This window comes from Lithobates pipiens, unplaced genomic scaffold, assembly GCF_037356315.1.
Source record: "Lithobates pipiens isolate NorthernLeopardFrog02 unplaced genomic scaffold, aLitPip1_a1.2 Scaffold_27, whole genome shotgun sequence".
NCBI classification, from domain to species: Eukaryota; Metazoa; Chordata; class Amphibia; order Anura; family Ranidae; genus Lithobates; species Lithobates pipiens.
In genome coordinates this window covers 92,882,250-92,903,962 of record NW_027507788.1, presented here as the reverse complement: position 1 = coordinate 92,903,962, position 21,713 = coordinate 92,882,250, and the positions used below count along the sequence as shown (strand labels likewise).

The following is a 21,713-nucleotide window of genomic DNA, read 5'->3' as shown; positions in this document are numbered from 1 at the left end:
TTAAGTAATTTTTTTGCATAAAAAAACAATTTAAGCTTGTAAACAAAAAGTGCCAGAAAAGGCTTAGCCTTCAAGTGGTTAAATGAATGAGTTATGGTAATTAACCCTTTGCTTAGTATCACTTTAATGTATGTCACCAACCTATTCAACTTTCTATACCACAGACATGACTATTAAATTTTTGCTGATGGCGATATTTCTGTATACTCTCTATGTCTAGAAATGTACAGTATGTCAGTTATTCATTCCTCTGCTAATCTGTTAATTAAGAGATTAAAAAAACAAACAAACAGTAATGGGTTTTGGGAAGTGAGATATGGACATTACAATCACAGTAATTGCACTTATATGGCTGAATTTGAAAAGCTTTGCAGGCAGATGAGAATGTTTTTTTATAGTTCTGTAAACAACATTTTCAAATCTCTGCACTCTACTGAAAAATAACTGCCACTGTTGTCATAGCAACAGGTCAGCTGACTTGTCACCAAGCTCCACTCACTGTGACAGTTATATAGCCTCAGGCAGTCCTGCAGGCATCAGATCATTTGATCGGTTGAAGAGAGAGGACGCGTTTTTCTTGTGCTCTGAAGATTTGCTCATTATTTATTAATGACAAGGCTAAACATGAGAAGAATGAAGGTTTATCACGTTCAGAAGGTTTATCTGAACAATATGAAAAAGGAATTTCAACAGGACAATGCTACTGCCCCAAAAAGGAGAGGGTGTAGTGCAATTGTACAGAGGGCTAAGACAATTTTAAGCAGAGTCTTAACCTGTTTTCATCAAAAACAGAGAGGAATAGAGGATATAGGTGAGTGTTGTAATAGGGGACAGGACATACAATATAATGTATGAGGTATAAATATACATATACACACACACAGCATGTTCCCTTTATTACAAAGACATTTTTCAGTCTTCAGTGTGGTGGTGACAGTTGGAATCAGAACACCCGGACATTTTGTAACGCCAACCTCCAACATCAATATCCAAAAATCCCAATGTATTACAATGGCGGCTATTCACATAAGCGCTCAGACCTCTGTAGCTCTAAGCCTGAAGCTTCAGTAGCCAAGTGAATTACTTTTGAGGCAGATTTGAGTCCATTTGGCCGCATAGAATTTTAATGGGAATGCCTAAATCATTTTTTCAATTTTTGGAAAAACAACTCGTCTCCTCCCCCCCAGAGCTTTCCCATGGCTAAAACAGAAACCTGAATTCTTGAATATACATGTACATACGTGTAAAATGCTTGAAACCCGTTTATAAATCACTGGTATATGAAGGCAAAAATGCCTGAAAATGGCTTTTTTGGCCATTTTTGGAGACATTTAGGAGGGGATTTACTAAAACTGGTGCAGCTGTGTATAGTAACCAATTCTTGGGAACAGAGGGGCGCCAGACTGAGTGCAGTATAAATCATATATTTAATAATTATTAAAAATGAAAATAAATATTATTAAATATACGATTTATACTGCACTCAGTCTGGCGCCCCTCTGTTCCCATTTCTACACAGAGCTCATCGCTTCAATCTAAGACCCGGTTCACACAGGGGCAACTCCGATCCGACGTCAGGTTGCCCCTAGTCGTCTCAAGTCGCGCTACATGTAAAAATAAATGTAAGTGAATGAGAGCCGTCTTAATGCACACTACTGAAGTCGCTCAGACTTCAGAAAAGGTTCCTGTACTACTTCTATCCGACTTCTAGATGACTGGTACTCATTGATTGCAATGGAAGTGGCTTCCAAGTCGGATCTCCGTCTATATTGAGGCGACTCTCACAGAATTATCAGCTCTCGAGAGGGAACTCCACGCCAAATTTATATAAAAAAAAAAAAACGGCATGGGTTCCCCCTCCGGGAACATACCAGGCCCTTAGGTCTGGTATGGATTTTAAGGGGAACCCCCTACGCCGAAGAAACGGCATGGGGGCCCCCCCAGATCCATACCAGACCCTAATCCGAGGGCGAAGCCTGGCCAGTCAGGACGCGGGTGGGGACGAGCGAGCGCCCCCCCCTCCTGGACCGTACCAGGCCATGTGCCCTCAACATGGGGGGGTTGGTGCTTTGGGGAAGGGGGGCACTCTGCTGCCCCCCACCCCAAAGCACCTTGTCCCGATGTTGATGAGGACAAGGGCCTCTTCCCGACAACCCTGGCCGTTGATTGTCGGGGTCTGCGGGCGGGGGGCTCATCGGAATCTGGGTTCCAAGTTGCCACCAAAAGTCGCGTTGGAAGTCGTGTTGCCCCTGTGTGAACCGGCTCTCAGGGAGCTGCCTCCAGGTGCTAATCATTCAAGATCTCGGATCATTTATGGACATTATGTTTTAAACAAATGTTTTAATATTATGTGTGCTTATTCACACACATTTTATGTATACCTATATTCCAGTTGTTATATAATTTTATGTTATCACCATATCTAGCGCCGCTGTTCACCCCTGTATAGTATATTAACAAAGCAAGTCTAAAGTGTAAAGGCTTTTAAAAGTGTCACCTATTGATAATAAAAATGCACATTATTTGTCACCATTGCACGGATGTGTGCAATTTTAAAGCGTAACATGTTTGGCATCTATTTACTCGGTGTAACATCATCCTAAAAAAAATAAATAAATCATGAAGACCCATCAAAACGCAAGTAAAAAAAAGAACAAAAACAATAAAATAATAAATAATAATAAATAATATAAAAACACATGATTATGCAACAGCACTAGTAAACCTAGGCTTATAGTATGTCCATCTATGAGATTTGTTTACATGAAAAATGATGCCTGCTTTAACCACTTTTAGACCGGACCATTTTGCTGGCTTAAGACCAGACACTTTTTGCGATTCTTCACTGCATCGCTTTAACTGACAATTGCGTGGTTGTGCGATGTGGCTCCCAAACAAAACTGACATCCTTTTTTTCCCACAAATAGAACTTTCTTTTGGTGGTATTTGATCACCCCTGCGGTTTTTATTTTTTGCGCTATAAACAAAAATAGAGCGACAATTTTGAAAAAAACACATTTTGTACTTTTTGGTATAATAAATATCCCCCAAAAATATATAAAACAATTTATTTTTCCATCAGTTTAGGCCGATACGTATTCTACTACATATTTTTGGTTAAAAAAATATCGCAATAAGCGATTATTGATTGGTTTTCGCAAAAGTTATAGCGTTTACAAAATAGGGGATAGTTTTATGGCATTTTTATAAAAAAAAAAATTTTTTTACTTGTAATGGCGGTGATTTTTATTGTGACTGCAACATTATGGCGGACACATCAGACATTTTTGACACATTTTTGGGACCATTGTCATTTATACAGCAATCAATGCTATACAAATGCAGTGATTCCTGTGTAAATGACACTGGCAGTGAAGGGGTTAACCAGGGGGTGGCAGTGTAGGGGTTAAGTGTCTCTAGGGGTGTGTTACTAACTGTGGGGGCTGGGCTTTGTGTTAGTGAACACTGATCTCTGCTCCAATCACATGGAGCAGAGATCAGCGTCACTTGTTGATAGGCAGAACGGGGAGATGCTGTTTACAATGGCATCTCCCCGTTCAGCCGCCCCGTGAGACGATCGCGGATATCCCCGCGGCGATCGAGTCCATGGGACCCGCGACTGGACTCACGGGGGCCCTGACCGGCGCACGAGCGCAGCCAGCGGCGCGCACGCGATGGCAGGGCAGCATATAAAAATGGACGTATCTGTACGCCAATATGCCGATGTACATTGGCGTGCGCCGGTCGGGAACTGGTTAAAGCGGAGGTCCGCCCACCACTGCAGAGATGAAAAGCCAACAGCTACACATACTGCAGCTGCTGGTTTTTATTAATAGGACACTTACCAGTCCCGGAGTCCAGCGATGTCGGCACCGCAGCTGATGTTTCCATCAGCTGTGGGGTGCTGCCCCCACCATTGCAGGTAAACAAAATAAATACGAAAAAAATACAAGCGCACCCATCCCTCAATGCCCGCATGCAGAAATGAACACGTACGCAAGTCGCACACGCATATGTAAATGCTGTTCACACCTCACAAGTGAAGTATCACCGAAAACGTTAGAGAGAGAGAGAGCAATAATTCTAGCGCTAGACCTCCTTTTCAAAATAACCTGGAATTTTTTTAAAGCATTGTCTATGTGTTTTTGTGCATTAAAATTTCAAAGTAGTGTCCATGGAGCCTGGGACTAATAGATTGCAATTCAGACCCCTTATCTAGATTAAAGCGGGAGTTCCGGCATTTTTTTTTTAAAAGCCAGCAGCTACAAATACTGTAGCTGCTGACTTTTAAAATAAGGACACTTACCCGCCCAGCGCGCCGGCGATGTTGGCACCCGAAGCCGATGTCTCGATCATCTCTCGGGTGCTGCCGCCGCCATCTTGGGTATGGGAATCAGGGTATGGGAAGTGGAGCCTTGTGGCTTCATTTCCCGGTTCCCTACTGCGCATGCGCGAGTCGCGCTGCGCAAAAAGGATGGTCCAGCCGTCTCTGGGATCCGTGTGTTTCCCAGCAGACAGCAGGGGACCCGCGGGAAGTGGCGTAAATATCTGCAGATTCTGCGGACATCTATGCCGGAAGTGGGTGCAGATACCTGTACTGTACAGGTATCTGCACCCCCCCCCCTGAAAGGTGCCAATTGTGGCGCCGGAGGGGGGGAGGGTTCCAATGTGCGGAAGTTCCACTTTAGGGTGGACCTCCGCTTTAAGGTTGCCACCTTTTCTTCAAGTCAAACCCGAGCACTTCAGTGTCACTCATCAATTTTTATTCATAGTATGCATAGATAAAACTTTGCATAGATGTTGCTATTAAATAACATTTCTAATCATATTTAATCACAAGAGTCCCCCTTTACATCAGAGTCCGCAGACTATAAGGCGGGACTCTGATGTAAGGGATGCTCTGGTGTATGGAGAGGACTCTGATGTAATGGGGAACACGGTTGGCTCTGGTGTAAAGGGGAGCTCTGATGTAATGAGTGCTCTGAGAACTCTGATTTACCTTAGCATACTCACTTAGAGGTCACGGAGCTCACAGCAGGCGGGCACGGCTTTTAAAAAGGTAAAGAAGACATTTGGGGTCTTTTTGAACCCAGAACTCTCCGTAAAGTGAACCTGTCATCCTTATTTCTATTACAAGGGCTGTTTAAATTCATTGTACTAGGAATAAAAGTGATTAAAACATTTTTTTTTAAAGGGACAGTTTAAAAATAAAATAAATAAGAAAAAAAATGAAAGCGCCCCATATCCCTCCATGCCTGCATGCAGAAACGAACACATATGCAAGTCGCACACGCACACGTAAATGCTGTTCGCACCTCACATGTGAAGTATCACCACAAACGTTAAAGAGAGAGCAATAATTCTAGTGCTAGACCTCCTCTTTAAAGGTAAACAGGAAACAAAAATCTCCAAAATGTTTCCAGGTTATTTTGAAAACCAAATAAATTGCAAAAAGAAATTAAAGTACTGTAGTTTAATGCCATTCCACGTGCAAATTTAAAGTGTGACCTGTTAGATACATTTACTTGGCGTAACATCATCTTTCATATTTCTCAAAAAATATATATTGTGTATATATTGTGTTTTGTTTTTTGTTTTGTTTTTATTTAAGAGTATGTTTTCCAAAATAATTACGTTTGAAAAACTGTTGCGCAAATACCGTGTAACACAAAAAATTTATATTATCACCATTTTATTCCCAAGGGTCTCTGCTAAAAAAAATAATATATATATATATATATATATATATATATATATATATATATATATATATATATATATATATATATATATGTATGATGTTTCAGGTTAAGTGATTTTTTTTATCATAAAATATCGATTTAAGCTTATAAACAAAAAGCTCCAGAAAAGGCTTAGCCTTCAAGTGCTTGGTAGTGCTTCAAGTTATGGTAATTAATCCTTTGCTTAGTATCACTTTAATTAATGTATGTCACCAGCCTATTCAACTTTCTATACCACAGACATGACTATTAAATTTTTGCTGATGGCAATATTTCTGTATACTCTCTATGTCTAGAAATGTACAGTATGTCAGTTATTCATTCCTCTGCTAATCTGTTAATTAAGAGATTAAAAAAAACAAACAAACAGTAATGGGTTTTGGGAAGTGAGATATGGACATTACAATCACAGTAATTGCACTTATATGGCTGAATTTGAAAAGCTTTGCAGGCAGATGAGAATGTTTTTTTTATAGTTCTGTAAACAACATTTTCAAATCTCTGCACTCTACTGAAAAATAACTGCCACTGTTGTCATAGCAACAGGTCAGCTGACTTGTCACCAAGCTCCACTCACTGTGACAGTTATATAGCCTCAGGCAGTCCTGCAGGCATCAGATCATTTGATCGGTTGAAGAGAGAGGACGCGTTTTTCTTGTGCTCTGAAGATTTGCTCATTATTTATTAATGACAAGGCTAAACATGAGAAGAATGAAGGTTTATCACGTTCAGAAGGTTTATCTGAACAATATGAAAAAGGAATTTCAACAGGACAATGCTACTGCCCCAAAAAGGAGAGGGTGTAGTGCAATTGTACAGAGGGCTAAGACAATTTTAAGCAGAGTCTTAACCTGTTTTCATCAAAAACAGAGAGGAATAGAGGATATAGGTGAGAGTGTTGTAATTAGGGTTGCCACCTGTCCAGGATTCACCCGGACAGTTCGGGTTTGGCATCATGCGTCCAGGTTTCAGCCTGCCTGAAACCCGAACACATTATTGAGACTGGACGATGGCTTCCCAGAAGGGTTGCTATCTGCATTTGTTTAAGCTGAGAGTGTCCTTTACACTCCGTTTCACGCTGCCCAAAGCCATTATTAACAATCCTCCCCCCCCCCAAATACACGTACAGATGGGAGAGGAGCGAGGGCTCGATCTGCACCTCTTCCTCCCGCCCCTACCCCTCTGTCCACACTCCAATCCCCAGGGATGTGCCTCGGAAATGGAAAGTGGGTGCTGGAAATTTGAAGTCCAGCAGCCTCAGAGACATCTGGATGAAAGGTGCTGACTGCCAATGGGTAAGTGAGCTCACCATCCATCCCTGTTTGTGACTGAAGTCTCCCACCTTCTCTCTCCTGCCTCTGAGTGAGTACACTAAGGTAAAACAGGGTTCTCAGAGCACCCTTTACAGCAGAGTTCTCCTTTACACCAAAGCCACAGTGTTCCCCCTTACATCAGAGTTCTCAGTGTTTCCCCTTAGATCAGGGTTCCCAGAGCATCCCTTATGTCAGAGTCCCCAGAGTTCTCCCTTACATCAGAGTCTGCAGAATCCCCCCTTACAGTGGATGGGAACTCTGCGAGTTCAAATGTAAAAGGAGAACTCTGTGGACTCTGATGTAAATCGGGACTCTTGTTATTAACTTCATATGATTAGAAATGCTATTTAATAGCAAAATATATATATATAGTTTATATTAAAAAAAAAATAATAATAATTATGTGCGCCGCTAAAGTGTTCGGGTTTGACTTGAAGAAAAAGTGGCAACCCTAGTTGTAATAGGGGACAGGACATACAATATAATGTATGAGGTATAAATATACATATACACACACACAGCATGTTCCCTTTATTACAAAGACATTTTTCAGTCTTCAGTGTGGTGGTGACAGTTGGAATCAGAACACCCGGACATTTTGTAACGCCAACCTCCAACATCAATATCCAAAAATCCCAATGTATTACAATGGCGGCTATTCACATAAGCGCTCAGACCTCTGTAGCTCTAAGCCTGAAGCTTCAGTAGCCAAGTGAATTACTTTTGAGGCAGATTTGAGTCCATTTGGCCGCATAGAATTTTAATGGGAATGCCTAAATCATTTTTTCAATTTTTGGAAAAACAACTCGTCTCCTCCCCCCAGAGCTTTCCCATGGCTAAAACAGAAACCTGAATTCTTGAATATACAATGTACATACATGTAAAATGCTTGAAACCCGTTTATAAATCACTGGTATATGAAGGCAAAAATGCCTGAAAATGGCTTTGCTCAGGTGGGAATGCAGTCTGAACCCAAAATATGCCATTTTTGGAAACATATAGGAGGCATTTACTAAAACGGGTGGACCCAGAATCGGGTGTAGCTGTATATAGTAACCAATCAGCTTCTAGGTTTTAGCCTAGGTTCACACTGACTGCGGGAATCAAACTGTACAAGTTCAGCTGAACTGGCATAATTTCATTCCCGCATGTCAGTCTCGACTTCGGGGTGATTTCAGAGACATCTGTGCGGGTTTCTGCAGAGATGTCAATGGAAATTGTCCCCTAAAATCACCAAAAGTAGTACAGAAACAACTTTTGGGAATCGGTGCAGCTCCACGAATGCAATGCCATATTGCATGCCAACTCGCATCAATGTAAACCAGGGCTAATTGTCACCATTTAATTGAACAAACTGAAGTTAGAAACTGATTGGCTACTATACACAGGTACACCTGTTTTAGTAAATCTCCCCCATAGCACTTTCTTTTGGTGGTATTTAATAAGCTTCTCTTATTATTAAATTTACTAAAGGGGGGGGGGGGGGGGGGTAGAGACTAAAGAAGAAAAGAAAAAAAAAACCTTTCCCTTACATTCTATTATAAAACATCTCAAAGAGGGCATTCTGAAAACATTCAAAAATCTTCCCCTTTTTGTAAAGTGGCCACCCCAAGGTGATCTTGTTTTTTGACACTTTTTTTGGAAATAAAAAAAAATGCTGGTATTGAAGTGCCTAAAGTGTAATTAGCCTAAAAGAAAGTCACCGACTGAAGCCAAATGTAAGTCTTCCATTTTTATGGAGGATGAAATTGCATGGCACTGACACTGCGTTGTGTGCAATGACTAGATGTTATAGATACATCCATAGATACATAGAACACTTAAATACTTTATAGAGGAAGTAAACCTTGATGGGTTTTACTTCCTCTCGTTTCCCCTGTAAAGTAAAGATATACTAGCCTATTATGTGGCTGCAAACAAAGACCCCACCTGTTCCTGCTGGTGGCCACATCCATCTTGGCCCCTCTTCCTTCCGGGACCGCAGACTCTGGCTCTATGATTGTCCAGAGTTGCATGACGTCACTCCTGCGCGTGCACATGGGAGACGTCAGTTGCGGCACTTGCTGGTGAAGAAACGGCATGCAGGACCTTCACAGTTTCTTCACAGCGCATCGCTGAGCATCATTGGCGCACTACAAGGTAAATATCTCCTAAATGGCGCATGTTTAGGAGATATTTACAGTACCTATGAGCAGTGATTACAACTGCCAGGCCGGATGTGACGTCATAACGTCGCACCTGGGCCTCCGAGAGTGGTAGAGACTGCCAGGGACCATCTGGCCCTCAGCCTTCTCTATGGCTAACTTCCGGCACTGGAGGATTCCTTCTCGGGCTCCGGAAGTGGTTTAAGTGTTCGTAAAGGTATTTTTCCTAAAATAACAAACATATCATACCTGCTTTGTGCAATGGTTTTGCACAGAGCAGCCCTGATTCTCTTCTGGGGTCCCCGGAATGCACTCTACTCCCACCGCTGAGTGCCGCCATAGAAAGCCACTTGCTATGGGGGCACTCATGCGTCCTCCCTCCAGAGCACCGCTCTCTGCATCCATAAGACCGAGAGCATGGCTCAGCTTTTCCCCCTGATCACTGGCTATGACTGACAGCAGCAGAAGTCATTGCTTTCTTTTAGCAGATCAGTGCTTTTTGACCCCAAGATTCCAGTGCCCCTGAGATATCAGATAAGACTGCTATTTTTCAGGTGCATGCTGCTGCTGCTGCATGCATCTCAGCCAATGAGGAGTGAGGGATCTGTGAGAGCTGCTGCTCTCATGCACATCGCTGGATTGAGATCCGGCTAAGGTAAGAATTGGATGGGGAAGCTGCACACTGAAGGTTTTTTACCTTCATGTGTAAAAAAAAACCTTCAGCCTTTAAAACCACTTTAAACAATCCCACAACATTAATGATCAGTACCACTTTAGACCCCCATAATCAGAAACACAGAGCTGTGCTGGGAGCAACAGTGAGATCGCTCTCAGCCTAAAAACCTTAGATGCCATTTTTGCATATGTTAAACGTGTGGGTATTGCTATTAGGGCTCATCCTCAAAGTCATACACATGTATAATGTGATCGGCGTGAAGATCCCACCAGGAATAGCACTTCCTATCAGTAGCGTTGTCAATCTCATGGGCAGCCTTCAGCTGGACATTGTGTCTCATGGACCTCATAGAACCCAACTGTAGAAACACTACTAAGCAGGAAGCACAACCTGCATATGCAATGAACCGATATGTCTTCTCTTTTTTTAGCAGATCAGTGGTTTTGTACCCCAAAAGTACTGTTGGTGTATGTTGGAGACAGTAACACACAAAGGGCTAATATTTTTACATAACACAAATCACACTCACATGTGTAAATAAAAATCAGTTTTAATGTCAGCAGACTCAATGTAACATAAATTAAGAATGTGTAAATAAAATATTTTTTCTCTCTTTCTAGTGGCAAATGCTGATTCCTCCAACGTCAAATTGCTGGCTCTGCCGATTCCAATTAATGATGAGAGCAAGCCAGCTCCATTGTCTACATTCACGAATGTGGCTAAGCCAACCCCATTGGCATCAGCCAGCAGTGAAAGTCAAGGTCAACTACAGGATCAAGTCACCAGTGCATGCCAAGCACCATCGGCAGCAGCTATCATTGCTGGGGAGAGTAAACCATCCCCAGCAGGTCCCTTTACCAACGACTGCAGAGGTAAACATGTCACGGATACATCGTCAACACCACTGGCCCAATTCATCAGGACCATAAAGGAAAAGTCACATGGGCTGTCCATTGATGACTTCACATTCCATAAGCTACTTGGAGAAGGGGGCTATGGGAAGGTAAGCAAAAACAATTTATCCAAAGGCTTGTTCACAGCGCATGTTAATCTGAGCATGCATTTAAGTGCTTATTATTCACCTTATTAAACTTCTTTGTAAGGGTGAACAAGTTCTAAGGAATAAACTCTCCAGATATGCACATTTCTAGAGCAAGAGCAACCATGAGATCTAATAACAATGTCCTGTTTATCTACTTTAGGTTCTTCTGGCATCTCATCAAGCCACTGGCCAACAAGTGGCAGTAAAGATGGTCAGTAAGAGAAGACTGATTATGGAGGGCTCTGAAGAAATTCACACAGAGCTTCAGGTGCTAAAGAAAGTCCGAAAGAGTCCCTTTATAACCCGTCTCTACGGCTGCTTCCAAACAAAAGTAAGTCTTATTTTCTTTCACTTTTTTCATCACCTACCATTATTGTTCTCCATTACTGATGCAGAACTCCTAAAATAGTTGTTTATGCAAATGTTGACTTTTTTTTTTTGTTTACAAGTCTAAGGCTGGCCATAGATTGTTCAAATCTTGGCTGGTTCAGCAGGAACCGTCCAAGATTCAAACCTTGTATGGGCAGGCTGAATGTACCAAGCTGATCGATGGATCATCTCGTGTAAAACCAGCCTACCGGATTTTACTTGCATTTATTGCTAGCAGCTGCTATAGCGCCTAGCAATAACCACCGTCTACTCCCAGAGGGGATGGCGTCAATGTCTCGGCAGGAGGGTTTCCCCTGTCAGCACTGTCTGTGTTGATGGGGGAATCATACAAATTGCTTTCCTGCAACCACAGCTGTATATGGCTGGCTTTAAATTCACAAGTGTAAAAAATTGCTTCCCCCTCCCCCCCACCTCCTGAATATTACTCATTCAGGTACAGATTGTTGAATTGTGGGAGGGAGGGACTCAGGACTGGTGATTTGCATTCCTCTTTAAGGACAATTAACCAGAAAAGTAATGAAATTGCTGGATCAGCCTAACAGCCAGAAAGCTAGCATTTCCTTAAGGACAGTCTAGCGATGGCAACTTATATATTTTCTTGGTCTGGTTTTCCTTTTGAGATGGTGCAGTAGAGCTGCCACGACTAAGAAAATACGTCGACGTGCGTTCTGGGTGTCGATGTGTCACAGTGGTGGCAGTGCTTAATATCTAGCGCTGCCCTCTGTGCCGCCATCCCCCTCTCTTCTCCCCCTCTGTGCCGCCGTCCCTAGGGGTGCAACGGATCATCACCGATCCGTGATCCGAGCGCACATGCAACGATCCGCGGAGCGCTCCGCGGTCTTGGCCTTAGGAGAGGCCGCGGCTTCGGCCTAGCTTCGAAGCAGCGGGCATCTTTCTACACCCAGACGTTTACAATGTGATCGCTCCGACGGACGCCGGTTTCTCTCTCTCCCCTCTCTGTACTGATCTGTGCAGTGGAGGGGAGAGGTCGGATGGAAGCAGCCATCCCTCCATATCCAGCCGATACTCTGCCAGCCCGATACGCTGCAAAACAATACTCTGCTGCAAAACAATACTCTGCTGCAAAACAATACTCTGCTGCAAAACAATACTCTGCTGCAAAACAATGCAATACTCTGCCCGCCAATACAGTACAATACTCTGCCCGCCAATACAGTACAATACTCTGCCCGCCAATACTCTGCCAGCCAATACATTACTCTGCCCGCCAATACTCTGCCAGCCAATACAATACTCTGCCCGCCAATACTCTGCCAGCCAATACAATACAATACTCTGCCCGCCAATACAATACTCTGCCCGTCAATACAATACAATACTCTGCCCGTCAATACAATACAATACTCTGCCCGTCAATACAATACAATACTCTGCCCGCCAATACAATACTCTGTAATACAATACTCTCAAGGTTATCCAAAGAATTAATTAGCTAATCAAAAAAAAAAAACACTAGATTCATTAAAAAATAAAAATAAAAAAAATAATCGGATAGTCGTTGACTAATCGAAAAAATAATCGATAGATTAGTCGACAGACAAATTAATCGTTAGTTGCAGCTCTATGGGGCAGAGCTAATTCTGAGAACACTGGAAGCCAATTGTAAATTGTCCCAACTTTATAGATATGAACCCACACTGCACAGTCTCCTGGGGTGTGTCTCTATAAATCCCCCCACCAAACGATATATATAGTCTAACCTGTATCCCTTCTTTTCACACAGGATCACCTTTTTTATGTGATGGAGTTCCTGAGCGGAGGAGACTTACATACTCTGATGGAAAGGGAAGGACGAATCGAAGGGGAAAAATTAAGGTAAGTGTCATACAGAGGGGCGTGACCAGAAGTGTATGAGGATGTTGGTGTGAGTGTGAGAGCGATGTGAGAGTGAGAGTGTCCCCCCCCCCCCCCCCCCATCTTCGTCTCCCTTCCCCTCTGCTCTCACCTGGAGCAATTCCCCTCCAGGGAACCTCGGATCACAGACTTCATTGGTGATGGCATGCTGATGAGAATCGAGATCTCCCCTCAAACATTCAGGATACCAGGTACAGAGAACTGTTCCCAGCTACCCGACAGAGGCAGAGGCACGCTGCTGCAACAGGAGGAATACCCCCTTTCCTCTCTCATGACGGAGGGGTATCTCAACTGGAGGCTGCCAGTATTGGTATGAGAAATCCTCTTTGAACTTCTATGGCAGCTCCACAGGCTGGAGGAGAAGGATGAAGGACAGCTCATCCCCCCTGCTTTGAAACTCTTCGGATATCAGTGCTGTGGCTGGGTGAGAAACTTCCAGTTATTTATCTGTTGGAGAGGGAGAATGGAGGCTGTGTAGAGATAGTACAAAGATTTTTCTTTTTTTTCTTTTCTTTCCTCCTGCCTCCCCCCACACCTTTCTATATATATAAATCTAGACAGAAAGAGGAGAGGGGGGAATGGGATTGATTTTTTGAAGGGATAGAAATGCCAAAACTGTCAGAACAAGCGAAAGAAGAACTAGAGGGCCCCATAACCCTGGAGGAAGTACAGTGCGCTGTGGCCGGGATGGCCAATCAGAAGTCTCCAGGACCAAATGGTCTTCCAGTAGAAATTTATAGACGATATGGGGAGGTGCTTCTCCCAGAACTATTGAAGGTACTGGAGGATGTGGCATCAGGAGGGGGGCTGCCTATTTCAATGTCAGAAGCCACCATAATAGTGCTGCCAAAAGAAGGGAAAGACCCTAAGGACACTGCATCGTATAGGCCAATATCATTGTTGTGCTCTGATACGAAAATACTTGAAAAAGTATTCGCAGCAAGGGTGAATAGACATATACAAAAACGTATACACCCAGATCAATCTGGGTTTATAGCGAATAGGGCCACCAATGTTAACATCAGGAGGGTGTATTTAAACTTACAGATTCCGACACTAAACATGGGGTCACGGGCCATAGTATCTCTAGATGCCGCTAAAGCTTTTGATAGCTTGGAGTGGGGGTATCTATGGCGGGCTCTGGAGATGTTTGGGTTCGAAACCACCTTTATAGGTTGGGTAAAAGCACTTTATAGGACCCCTAAAGCAAAAATAAAAATTAACAACGTGTACTCTGACCCGATAGAACTTGAGAGGGGTACACGACAGGGATGTCCCCTGGTCCCATGTCACCCCTGTTGTTCGCTTTGGCAATTGAACCATTGGCAATTGCCATTAGAGCAGCAGGGGTGATACGGGGATTTAAAAGAGAAGCGGGTGAAGACAGGATTGCATTATACGCAGATGATATCCTGTTCTTTCTTGGGGATATAGATGTATCCTTAGTGACGGCCATGAATATAGTGGAAAACTTTGGACGGATATCAGGGTTGGTCTGCATTGCTGCCGGTAGACCCAATAAGCTCTCTGCCGCCTGCAGTTGCTCAACTGCGGGTGGTAGATATAATGAAATACTTGGGCATATGGCTAACAAGGGACCCAAACCAATATATAAAAGATAATCTTGCTCCCCTCCTGTTTAGCTTTAGTCAGAAGCGGGACATTTGGAAACATCTACCTTTGTCAGTAGCTGGCAGAATTAATTTAATTAAAATGGTCTGGATGCCCCAGTTGTTGTATTATTTACACAACTCCCCAGTTTGGATAAGAATGGAATGGTTCAAAAAGATTGGAACTTTATTTAGGGAACTAATATGGAAGAAGAGACAACCTCGTATAGGCCTACAGACACTGCAGTTACCAATAAAAGAGGGGGGAGCAGCAGTCCCACACCCCCGCTGCTATTTTCTGGCCGCTCAGCTACAGCATTTGAAGGGCTGGGACAGGGTGGAGGATAGAAATAAAAAGAAGCCGATGCTGTTGCAGGGAGCTAAGCATGTTAAACTGGTGGAAGCTCTGGAAGCCGACTCATTCCTTTCTGAATGCCATACACTAAGATTAATTACAAAGGTCTGGCAGGCAGTAAAAAAAGGAATGGGATACGTAGGACCAACAGAATATACCCCACTGTGGGATAATAAGCACTTTCCAGACCTGACACCTATAGGTAAAGTAGGTGTATGGGAAAAGTGCGTGTGGTAAGATTGGCCCAACTATATGAGGGGAGTAGGTTGAAGTCTTTTGAGGAGTTGAGGAGGGAGTATGGTGTTCCTAACCACTTGTTTTTCCGATATCTTCAGATAAGACATGCCCTACAAACACATTTTAGAAATCAAATCGTAGTATGCTGTAAAACCCCTCATCTAAGGGATTGATATCTGAGATATATGCACAGCTCTGCAGTAAATTTATTACTAGGGACGGATTGGTTAGAAATAAAAAAAGGTGGGAAGAGGATCTTGGAGTAAAGATAACAGAAGCACAATGGAGAAAGATATTAGAAGGTAGTGCCCTGGTTTCAGCGTCCCCTGCACAAAAATGTCCCAGCTATTTTTTTTTACATAGGGCTTATTATACCCCGAAAAAACTTTTTGGATTTGGTTATAGAGTGGACGCTAAATGTCCAAGGTTTCAAGAAACTGGGGATTTGATACATAAGATGTGGAAGTGCCCAAAATTATTTAGGTACTGGACAGGAATAGTGGAAGTTATTAACAATACTTTTGGGACCATGCTTAAACCGGGGGAGGAGATATGCTTATTGGGTAAAATAGAAGACAGGAAGATATCGGAAAAAGTTAAAATAGCAGTGATAAGGGGCCTATTTCAGGCACGAAAGTTAATAGCCCAGAACTGGCAATAGGTAAGATCCCCCACGTGTGAAGAATAGATAAAGGTGATGGATGATACTATATGGAGGGAAAAAGTGGTATACACTAGAAGAAGGAACTTTGGTGTTTTTTTTAAGTTGTGGACACCATGGTTGGATAAAATGGGTTGTCCACCATAAAGGGTATCAATGGGCACATGGTAAGAGAGAATTAAACACTGAGGGGGTGATATAAGGAAGGGAGAATAGATTAGAAGAGTGCAAAGTAATCTATATGAGGGAAAGTAGGATAATGGTAATATATTTATTGTTTACTAATTTCACAAAAAATAAGGCACAGTAAAAAGGTGGTTGAAAGATAAGGCACTAGGAGGGAATGGGGGGGGGGGGGGGTTAAAGGGTTATAGAAAGAATAATGTATGTAGGGAGCTACTAATCGTGACACTGATGGAATTGTGTAAGATTATCTCTTGGTAGTTTCTTTATTCTTAACGGTATGTACATTTTATATGTTTATAAAATAAAAAGATTTAATTTAAAAAATGTAAGTGTCATACAAATACCTACTATACCTATAGAAAATAGTTTTCCATTTTATCTTTAGCTTCCGTTAGTTCTTAAAGATGCCAGATGCTAATCTATATGTTTCTTTCCCTACAGATTACTCGCGGCGGAAATGCTTTGTGGCATACAGTATCTGCATTCCAAGAAGATCATACACAGGTAAAGACTTTGGGTCACTTCATCGAAATTGTTATTTGTAGGTATGGGTAAATAATGGGTGGAATCAGCGCCGGCTTTGGTTATTTCTTTGTGAATCCAGAACAGAATCCATATGGTCTTGTTGACACATCAGGACCTGTGTAAAGAGGCCGCTGCTTCCAAAAATAAATAAAAATCTGTGTCTTTCACTGAGGCAAAGTAGGCTTTTCTACTCTTCTAAAGAAAATAAACCGGAACACTAATTCCAGCAGGGAAGTGAGAGCTTTTATAAAGATTATATCAGAGCTAGGAACTCGGGTAAACAAATCTCACTACAGGAAAAGATAGAAGACGTGGAACCAAATCCATAACTTGATATATACTGTATTTGAACATCTCTTTTCTTTAAAGGGATTGTAAAGAGAACTTTAAAAAAAAATAATAATAACAAACATGTTATACTTACCTCCACTGTGCAGCTCGTTTTGCACAGAGTGGCCCCGAACCTGCTCTTCTGGGGTCCCTCGGCGGATGTCTCGGCTTCCTCCCTCAGATGCTTCTCACGTTCATGTGAGCTCCCTTGCATGGTGAGAAGCATCTGCAGGCGCGCTCCCGTGATACAGCCGGCGGCTATAGCCGCTCGCTGTATCACATGTCCCCGCCCCCCGGCGCTCCGCGTCAGTGGATGTGATTGACAGCAGTGCGAGCCAATGGCTGCGCTGCTTTCCATCCATCCACTCCAGCCAATCAGCGGCCAGGCTGAATGGTGGAAAGGACATCGGGGGACGAGCGCGGGACTTTCGAGGGGTGAGGTAAGTAAAACGGGGGGGTTGGGGGCGCCGGGACTGTCAGATGTTTTTTCACCTTAATGCATAGAATGCATTAAGGTGAAAAAACATTTACCTTTACAACCCCTTTAATTATATGACAAATGGTGCTTACTCTCCATTCCTTTTTTTTCTACAGAGATCTGAAGCCAGAAAATATTCTTCTGGACCATGCTGGCCATGCAAGGATCGCGGATTTCGGCGTAGCAGTAATGGGTTTCTCAGCCCTCTTTAAGATTACAGGACCTGCAGGCACGCTAGAATATATGGCTCCAGAAGTAAGTAACGTGTTTACTGTTGTATTATACAAATCTTCATTATAGAAAAGAGTTACAGTGGAACTGCCTAACCCTGAATGTTCTAATCTTTATTCTCTCCCCAAAAACAGGTCCTTTCCTACGAGAGATACGACACAACGGCGGATTATTTCTCCCTGGGAGAAATCATTTATAAACTGGCGCTCGGCAAACATCCATTCCTTATTGGCTCAGAGCAAAACATATTTGTCATTAAAATGAAGGTGATGAACAAAAAACCTGTTTATCCTAGCCAAATGGATCCCAACCTGTGTGATCTCTTGAAAAGGGTAAGTATATTATTATTATTATTATTATTATTATTATACAGGTCTTATATAGCGCCAACAGTTTGTGCAGTGCTTTACAACATGAGGACAGACATTACAGTTACATTACAATTTGGTACAATTATTTAGATCTTTAGATTTTCTTGAGGAACAAAATTCTATCCAAGGAAGCAATTATGCATTGTTAGCAAATATTGTGCAGGTTCCTACCTACATACATCAATGCAGTAAAGCAACTAACTCCTAAGCAGGATGAACTGCATTTATTAAAGCCACCTGATCAGCCTTATTGTTGTCATAAAGAAACCAACAGTCCCCAGTAGACGTATCATAAAAAGTATCTCAACAAAAACGAGACTCTTATTTTAGAGGATGCATATAAATAATTGTGATTAACTGTTAATAACTAGGGTTAATTATTAGCGTTTTGCTGTTAGATCAAACCTGGGTATATATACTCCATTTTTTATCCTGCAAATAATTAACCCCGGTGACTGTGCCATTTCTGAATCTTCCTAATTACATATAATTTGATTCCACTGAAGAAAGGGGGGGTCCCTAAGCCCTGAAACGCATTGGTTGCTTTCAGTTTCCTTGCTATGAAATTACACCAATATTTAAAGAATCTGGACTCTTATGCCACGTACACGTGATCGGACTATCCGGCGGACAACCCGCCGGACTTTGCAGCGCAGGTCCACCGGACTTTCCAAACGAGTGGACCTGCCCACACACGACCGGACTTTTCCGGTGGACTATGGCGGGAGTTTCGCGAGACTTTTGAAATGAACGGACTTGCCCACACGCGGAGTAAAGTCCGTTCATTTTGAATGTGGCTCCAGGTAGACCGAACTAGCGAAGGAAGTCAATGTCGCCGCCCCCTTCGAAAAAACAGCGTGGGGGTCCCCCCAAAGTCCATACCAGACCCTTATCTGAGCACACAGCCCAGGTGGTCAGGAAAGGGGGTGGGGACAAGCCAGCGACCCTCCTCCTGAGCCGTACCAGGCCGCGTGCCCTCAACATGGGGAGGTGCTTTGGGGAAGGGGGGGCCCTGCGGCACACAAAAAAAAAAAAAAATAGGTAGGCAGACACATGCAGCTATCATATTGTCCACCTATTGTTATTGTGTGATCACTGTATCATTTTATGTTTCTTTTGTTATTACAGCTCCTCCAGATTCATCAAAAGGACCGACGCAAGATGGTCAAGAATATAAGACAACATCCCTATTTCAACACGGTCTGCTGGAAGAAGTTAGAGGCACAGATATCACAGCAGGAATTTGTTTCGTCATCAGTAAGTATTAAAATAATAATCTAAGCACATTAGAGGGGAAGGGAAATAAAAGCAGTTAGACTTTTTGGCCCCATTACCACACTGCATATTGATTGGCAAGGATATAGACTCATTTAGAGCAGCATGTTATTGCCATCATCCCAAAATATACATAATATTGGAATATCACTGCATATTAATTTTAACTGGGATCTGACTGACAGCAAGATTCTACATAAAACCTTTTCTGTACACCGTATGCATGTAACGGCAGTGCTAAAGTTTACATGCATACAGCGCAAAAGTACCCTATTTTTTTGGGCTGCTAGGACGCAAGCAGCTACTGCCGCCTTGCGTCCTAAATTACTAGGATGCAGGTGGTTGATAAACAGTACATTTACACATGTGAATGTTGGCACAAACATTTACATGAGTACAGTGTAAAATGCACTGCATGCCTTTTTTTTAATACGCTTGGTTTTGCCAAGCTCAACAGCCATTTTCTGTACTTGCAAAAAAAAAAAAAAAGATGTACCATAGTTATCGGCGTATAACACGCACCCCATGTTTAGGAGGGAATTTAAAAGAAAAAAAACTTTTAGGAGGGAAGTTTAAGGAAAAAAATTACAATTACATTTAAATGCCCATCAATGCAGCCTCATCAGTGTCATCTGCAGCCTTCCATTGCAGCCATGTCAGTGTGTTTGTCGTTTTAAAATGGCGCCGCCGAGATACAGAGCAGATGTCCTGTCTATCTCGGCAGCGCTCGGTAGTTCTCGGTGGCTTTTGGGTATTTTCGGCCTTACTCGGCCATTCTCTGCGGCTTTTGGCTTCCTGAAAGCCGCTGAGAACGGCCGAGTATGGTCCAAAATAGCCGAGAATGGCCAAAGATACCCGGAAGCTCCATAGAATAGCAGTAACAGGTAGCAACAGCAGGGGATCGGCCTATAACACGCACCCCCCCAATTTCCCCCTGATTTTAGGTGCAATATATTTAATTTTTATTCATCAGTTTAGATTTAAGGGTATGTCAATCCAGTAAAATGCTTCTTCTGAACAGTGAAAATTCTGGGGATTCCTCTTGGGTGATATCCTCTACATATTAAGGGGTTGCAATTCACTGAAGCATTGTACAAATTTTCTCTGATATAGGAAACATTTATAAATGTCTATTTTTCTTTCCAGGTTTCCAGCTTACCACCATTGGAAAGAATGGATATGGATGAATTGATTAATGCTGAAGCTTCCATGCCATCGCTACATCCAAAGCATCAGCAGCTCTTTCGTAAGTTTACTTACATCTGTAAGTAAATGAAGCCGATGGCGTCAGCGCCAACACTGGAGTGACATCACCACAGAGACTACTTGAGATCACAGGTAGCAGACAGCGAACACCAGGGAATAGGTGCAGAAACACATGCCTACCCACGTGCTGGGTCAAACCACACGTGTCCGGGGGGGGCAGGTGTGAGTTCCTGCACCAATTCAAAGACATGATCTAGGGAGTCATCTGATCGCCTTATGGGGTCAGGAAGGAATTTTTTCCCTTTTATAGCAAATTAAACCATGCTTTAGAAGGGTTTTTCGCCTTCCTCTGGATCATTTAGGTGGGCAGCTTCTATCATAATGCTGGTTAGAAGTTTGCAATCATCTAATATTACACACACACACACAAAAAAACCCACACACAATCTCCATCAGATTAGAAGCTCACCATCGTCTAACATAAAAAAAAAAATACTAAATTAAAAACGCTCACCCTCAGATTAGAATTTTCTGTTACGAAATAGATGCAAGAAATTCACACTCGCCCATGTGCTGGATCAAACCGCACATGTCCGGGGGGGCAGTTGTGAGTTCCTACACCAATTCAAGAACATGATCTAGGGAGTTATCTGATCGCCTTATGGGGTCAGGAAGGAATTTTTTCCCTTTTATAGCAACTTAAACCATGCTTTAGAAGGGTTTTTCGCCTTCCTCTGGATCATTTAGGTGGGCAGCTTCTATCATAACACTCACCATCAAATATTACACACAAAATAAAATGTAAAAACACTATCACATTAGAATTTACCACCATCTTTATTTGTCGGAGAATAGATGCAGAAACACACGCCTGCCAACGTGCTGGGTCAAACCACACGTGTCCGGGGGGGGCAGGTGTGAGTTCCTGCACCAATTCAAAGACATGATCTAGGGAGTTATCTGATCGCCTTATGGGGTCAGGAAGGAATTTTTTCCCTTTTACAGCAAATTAACCTGTGCTTTAGAAGGGTTTTTCGCCTTCCTCTGGATCATTTAGGTGGGCAGCT

The 21,713-nt window shown here is 42.7% G+C and overlaps 1 protein-coding gene across 1 annotated transcript; it reads left to right on the top strand.

Annotated features, from left to right (window-relative positions):
- Window positions 1-624: 624 nt before the first annotated feature.
- On the top strand, window positions 625-20,712 carry LOC143932965 (uncharacterized). The gene is made up of 9 exons (XM_077455893.1): window positions 625-811; window positions 10,495-10,877; window positions 11,077-11,247; window positions 13,051-13,142; window positions 16,672-16,734; window positions 17,680-17,818; window positions 17,929-18,126; window positions 19,294-19,422; window positions 20,587-20,712. The coding sequence occupies exons 1-9, from the start codon at window positions 625-627 to the stop codon at window positions 20,710-20,712; spliced, it is 1,488 nt and encodes a 495-aa protein (XP_077312019.1).
- The last annotated feature ends 1,001 nt before the right edge of the window (window positions 20,713-21,713 follow it).